We start from the raw sequence: 5,008 nt of genomic DNA, 5'->3' as shown, positions 1-5,008 counted from the left end.
GAGGGGTCATCACGGGTGATGCGGTAGGGCTTGCCCAGGGCCACCTCCGTCAGGAACATGATGCCAACATTCTTGGATGTGCAGTCCACTGACATGGGAGAAAGGGATGGAGACGACAACACCCTCCCTGGTGTTCCCATCTCGTTGTGCCCAGACCATGCTGGGACAGAAAGACCAGTTGCCATGCAGGGAAGGGGCTTGGCATGTCCACATGCCTGCCAGCCCACAGCTGCCTGGCAGGGGTCATGCGAAGGCAGCCAGGCTCACATTGACCCTGCAGGTATCCCAAGCAGCCTTGCTCGTCCCAGGACCCTCACCGTAGCAGGCTGATTTGCTGTTCTCAGAGGCAAAGTAGATGCCCTTGCCCACACGCCCTCCTGAGTGTGGCATGATGCGCAGCCCGCTCTTCAGGATGGCTGCCACCACCGCCACGTTGGTGCCGTGCCAAAGCAGGCGCCGGTGCTCCAGGAGGTTGTGGGCTTTGAAGCGCTCATCCTGGAGAGATGAACAGCTAAGGGCTGTCCACAGAGGGAGATGTGGATGCCCAGGCATGGAGGGCTGCCACCCACTCCCACAGCCCTACCCCAGAGCCCAAATGGAGGGGCAGGAGAGCGGGCAACCCTGGCCAGCTGGGCTGAAGCCCCCACTGGGTGAAGAAGCCCAGAGCCCTAACATAATCCTGAGGTGCAACCAGGGCTTCCACACTGTAAGATGGGGCAAATCATCTCCACCTCACCTCACCAGCTCGGGCCACCTGCCAGATGTTGAGGATGTGGAGGTTGTGCCCAGTCTGTTTCACATAGTTTTGGATCAGCTGCCCGGGAGAGAGGTAGGAAAGCAGTGTCACCGCAGGCAGCCATCCCACCAATGCCCAGGGTGCCCCTGGGACAGTGGGGACCTTTTGGGTTGCCCACAGGCCTGGCACAGTTGCTCCCCATTATGAGACACTGTGGCACAAGGAGCACCTGATATTCCCGGGAAGCTGAGTCCAGCAGGGAGAGCTGGCAGCAGAGCAGGGCATAATCCTGATCCAGCGGATGGGGGACTTCTTTCTCCTCCTCCTTCACTTTCTGTGCCTGCAGGCTCTGTGCCACCTCAATGTCGGCCAGCACCTGGCAGGGACAAACCAGAGACATCCGCACCACCAGTGCCGGGCACCGTGTCAGGGGACCAGGGCAAGCCCAAACTCCTGCCAGCAGCTCCCTGCCCCACATGCAGGAGCCCTCCTTGGGGAGGGATGCCAATCACCACGTGCCCTGGCATCTCACCAACAGCATGTCCTTCTTGGCACGGAGCAGGTCAGAGGAGTTGATGGGGGGTGGTCGTGCCCGCCCAAAGTTGTGGGGGACGATGGTGTAGAAGCGGGAGGAGAGCTCCTCCAGGAGAGAGGCCTTGGGGGGCTGCTCCTGCAGCGCTGCCTCCAGCTCCTCCAGTGCCTCAAAGCCCCTCGCGATCTGCTGCTTGCTCAGCTTCCCCAGCGGCATCTTCTTCACGTCTGGAGAGTGTTGGGGAGGGCACAGATGACCCCATCCACCCCACTTGCCTCACAAGAGCCTCCAAGCATCACCACGGGCACATGCAGGCACTCGGCACAGGGTATCCACAGTCCCACCAGGTGCCAGGATGGTAGAGGGGATGCTCTAAAATCCATCAGCACCTCTGCCCCACTCACCCCTCCACCTGCACACCCCAGCTGAAGCCCCCAGGCCCAGCATATGCCATCCATCACCTCCTACCAATATTCATGGTCTGCATGGCATCCCGGAACATGTCACTGCTGAAGATGAGGGACACCAGCTCCTGTGTGTCCTTGTCCAAGGTGCAGGGCAGCACCTGCTGCTTGCAGACCTTGTCCCCATCCACATCATCCACCTGCAGATCCCCAGCATCACCTGTGAGAGGCTGTGGGAGCTGCCTGATGGGGAGAGCCCAGCCCCTGGGCAGCAAAGCAATAGGCAGGTGCTGCCTCCATTTTCCATAACTGATTCCACCCACAAGCCCACGGTTCTCATTTGAGATGCCCTCCCACTCCATTTCAACCCATTAGCCCCAAATCTCTGCCTGCAGGCTGTTTCAGCATGCACCCAGACCCTCCTCAGAACCCACCACATCCTGGTGACCCCCTTGGATGTCCTGTAGGACACCTGTACTGGTGTCCAGTAGCCCAGGAGTGGGATATGAGGACTATCCCACTGTGGTGACACCCCAGCTGGCCATTGTACTCACCTTGAGGGCAACCTCCACCTCCTGCCCAGCCCCTGGCTGCACCTCGATGAGTGTGTACTTCCCCGGCTGGGCAATGAAGTTTTCCTTTGAGGCCCAGCTGTTCTTGGTCTTCTCCCGAAACTTCTTCTCAAAGTCCTTCTTGGCAGCCTCCAGGGAGGCGCAGGGCATGAGCTTGGACTGGCCTACCTCCCCCTGACAGTGGATAGCAGTGCTCAGGACCTCTCCTACATCCCTGCCCCACCAGCCTCGTGCTGGAGGGAGCAGGTAGGGTTCAGGGGGGGCTGCAAGGGCAGGGCTGGTGGGCGGGGAGTAGGGACGTGCTGAGCCACCAGCACGGGAAGAGACCCCAGGACTCCTTGTTGTAATGTCACATTCACATTCACTGCAGTAACAGGTGCCATGTGCCCCAGCCAGGCTCACCATGTCATGAGTGGGAAAGTCCTTGAAGCCCCCCAAGCAAAGGGCTATAACAGGACACTTTGTTGCTTGCTTCGGGACCAGGAAAAAGGGATGGGGACCACCAGGTTCACCTCAACTTTTGGGGGTCCGAAGGCAGGGTGGGGACAGCTGGGAGGTGGGTGGGTGGATAGTGCCAGGGTGGACTCACCACACGGCCCCAGCGGCTCCAGACACTGTAGGCACCCTTGTGCTCAAGGAGCTGGATGATGTAGAACTTGTTGTTGTTGGCACTGATGTTGGTCTGGTTCAGGGTGCAGTCGTAGTCCTCATAGACCTACAGCGAATGGCATGGTTTGGGCTGGCATTTGGGGATGGGGAGGGTGCAGAGATGTCCCAGTAGGGATACAGGGGGGTCTGCATGGAAAATTGGAGCTGGCTATGTGTCAGCAGGTGGCTGCCTGGAGGTTCGCCCTGCTGCCCATGTCCCCCCATCCCAGCCCCTCTGGGTACCTCAGCCCCCTCTCACCTGGGCACCTGGTGCTGTGCTCAGGGGGCACAGCCCATCGACGGTGGCAGGGGGCTTCTCCCTGGGGGCAGTTTTGAGGGCTGCCAAGGTGGAGCTCCAGGTGTCATCCCCATCTTTCCCTTTCGCTTTCTTTTCCCTGTGCTGTGTTGAGGAGGATGCAGGGCGCTTGGAAGCCATGACTCAGCCTCCCCACGGGGGCAGCTCAGCCTTAATCCTCCAGCAAAGTAGCAAAGTCCTTTGGGGAGGGGCAGAGCAGGAGGTGAGAGATGCCAAGTCCTTCCAGGAAAGTCCAGCTTTTCCTCCTCCTTCAGCCCATAGCCGGGTTGGAGGAAGGGATGGAACCCCTGCCCACAAAATGTCTCAGCCTTATCCCTGTGCTTGGCATGGCGGACAGAGCCTCTCAGCACTTTTCAGCCCCCACGGGACCCCAGAATGAAAACAGCCCAGTGACACAGAGCTGAGGGGGATCACGGGGGGAGCACAGCTGCATGCTCAGCAAACTCATGTCAGAAGAGCTGAAAGAGGATGAGGGTCTGCTGGAAAGGGGGGGGAGCTGGGAAAGCCCTGCTGGCCCCAACCTCCCCTCACCAGGGACCCCCAATCCACAGGAGTGTGTCCCCACAGCTCCCACAGCTCTGTGCCCCCAGAGCCATGCAGGAGAGGAAAACATGCAATGCCAATCCCCCCCAAACACGCAACGCCTTCCAGTCCCTCCCAAGCCCAGTGAAGTGCTTTGAATTGGGCATAGGTGGTCTCAGGTAGCCCCTGTCTCCTTCACCCTCCTGGTCCCAGCCAAGCAGGTAGTGGTGAGGGCAGTAAAGGGGGCAGAGGAGCGGGGAGCAGCTCTGTCCTACCTGCTCCTGCTGCCTGGGGTTGCCTGTCGAGCAGCTTTCGACAGCCTTTGGGCTGGTCGGGCAGCCTGCCCAGAGGAGAAACTTTTTCCCTAGGCAACAGGCAGGGATGACAGCGGAAACAGCTGCCACGCCTCCGGGTAGCGCATGCACCCTGTGGCAGGCCTGCCTGCTGCCTGCACTGCTGCCTGCACTGCTGCTTGCACTGCCAGTCTCTGGACAAGGGGTGACCCTGACAGTGGCTGCCCTTCCATCCAGCCACCCACCCTCGCCATGCTCTGAGACAAAGAAAACAGTCTTGAAAGAGTTAATGACACCGGCGTCATTTTGCGTGTTAAATATCTTTTCTTGAGTCCCCATCAAACAGGCAGGGCTGAGGGTCAGGCGGGGAGGAAAACTCGAGCACATTCTGGGAGCTGAATGTGGCTTGGGGGGTTCTCAACAATAGCTGCCTCCTCCTGCCTGCAGCCCCACTCTGAGGGGTGTAGGTGTGGGCAGGGTGGTTGTGCGGGCAGCGGGTACTGCTGTCATGGGCAGGAGGCAGAGCTACCCCTTGTGCTGGGAACATGGAGAGGACAACCTTGCTAGGGCCAAAGCCTCGCTGGCTTTGTAACTCTTGGGCTTGGCCACATCAGCCCAAGCTGTGCAGGTGGGGGCACAGCCCCCTGTGCTCCCCTGGGTGATTTAGTTTCATGGTGTCCCCTCAAAGGGCTGCAGCCCGTGGCAGCTTTTAAATTACTGATAGGCTAAAGGAGTTGGGTTTGTTCTGTCTGGAGAAGAGAAGGCTCCAGGGAGACCTTAGAGCCCCTTCCAGTGCCTAAAGGGGCTTTCAGGAGACCTGGAGAGGGACTTTGGACAGGAGTGTGGAGCAACAGGACAGGGGGTAACAGCTTTAAAGTGACAGAGGGCAGGGTTAGATTGGACATAAGAAAGAAAGAAATGTTTATGATGAGTGTGGTGAAGCACTGGCACGCGTTTCCCAGAGCAGCTGCGATCCCTGCCAGTG

At 59.4% G+C, this 5,008-nt stretch overlaps 1 protein-coding gene across 2 annotated transcripts; it reads right to left on the bottom strand.

Moving 5' to 3' along the window:
• LOC113941422 (poly [ADP-ribose] polymerase 3-like) lies at positions 1 to 4,115 on the bottom strand. Of its 2 annotated transcripts, none has more exons than XM_027632572.1 (9): positions 4,005 to 4,115; positions 3,152 to 3,377; positions 2,834 to 2,959; positions 2,227 to 2,418; positions 1,737 to 1,872; positions 1,269 to 1,495; positions 966 to 1,112; positions 737 to 814; positions 1 to 88 (listed from the first exon to the last, which is right to left on the bottom strand). In XM_027632572.1, exons 2-9 carry the CDS (start codon positions 3,326 to 3,328, stop codon positions 50 to 52), a joined length of 1,122 nt encoding a protein of 373 aa, XP_027488373.1. In that variant the 5' UTR covers positions 3,329 to 3,377; positions 4,005 to 4,115; the 3' UTR covers positions 1 to 49. The 2 variants fall into 2 exon arrangements, with proteins under 2 accessions (XP_027488373.1, XP_027488372.1); XM_027632571.1 differs by having other exon boundaries at positions 9 to 495.
• Positions 4,116 to 5,008: the final 893 nt, after the last annotated feature.

The sequence above is a fragment of the Corapipo altera genome, unplaced genomic scaffold (genome assembly GCF_003945725.1).
Source record: "Corapipo altera isolate COAL_440 unplaced genomic scaffold, ASM394572v1 65956, whole genome shotgun sequence".
NCBI lineage: Eukaryota > Metazoa > Chordata > Aves > Passeriformes > Pipridae > Corapipo > Corapipo altera.
The sequence above is the reverse complement of the archived record's forward strand: the minus strand, read 5'-3'. Positions and strand labels throughout refer to the sequence as shown.

Bases quoted from the DNA above. Each gene is read 5' to 3' on its own strand.
- LOC113941422 (XM_027632571.1), bottom strand. From the start codon at position 3,328: ATGGCTTCCAAGCGCCCTGCATCCTCCTCAACACAGCACAGGGAAAAG. The intron at 2,419-2,833 runs GTGAGTCCACCC...ATCCACTGTCAG, and splicing joins GGAGCCGCTGGGGCCGTGTG to GGGGAGGTAGGCCAGTCCAA. The intron at 1,496-1,736 runs GTAGGAGGTGAT...AACACTCTCCAG, and splicing joins CATGCAGACCATGAATATTG to ACGTGAAGAAGATGCCGCTG.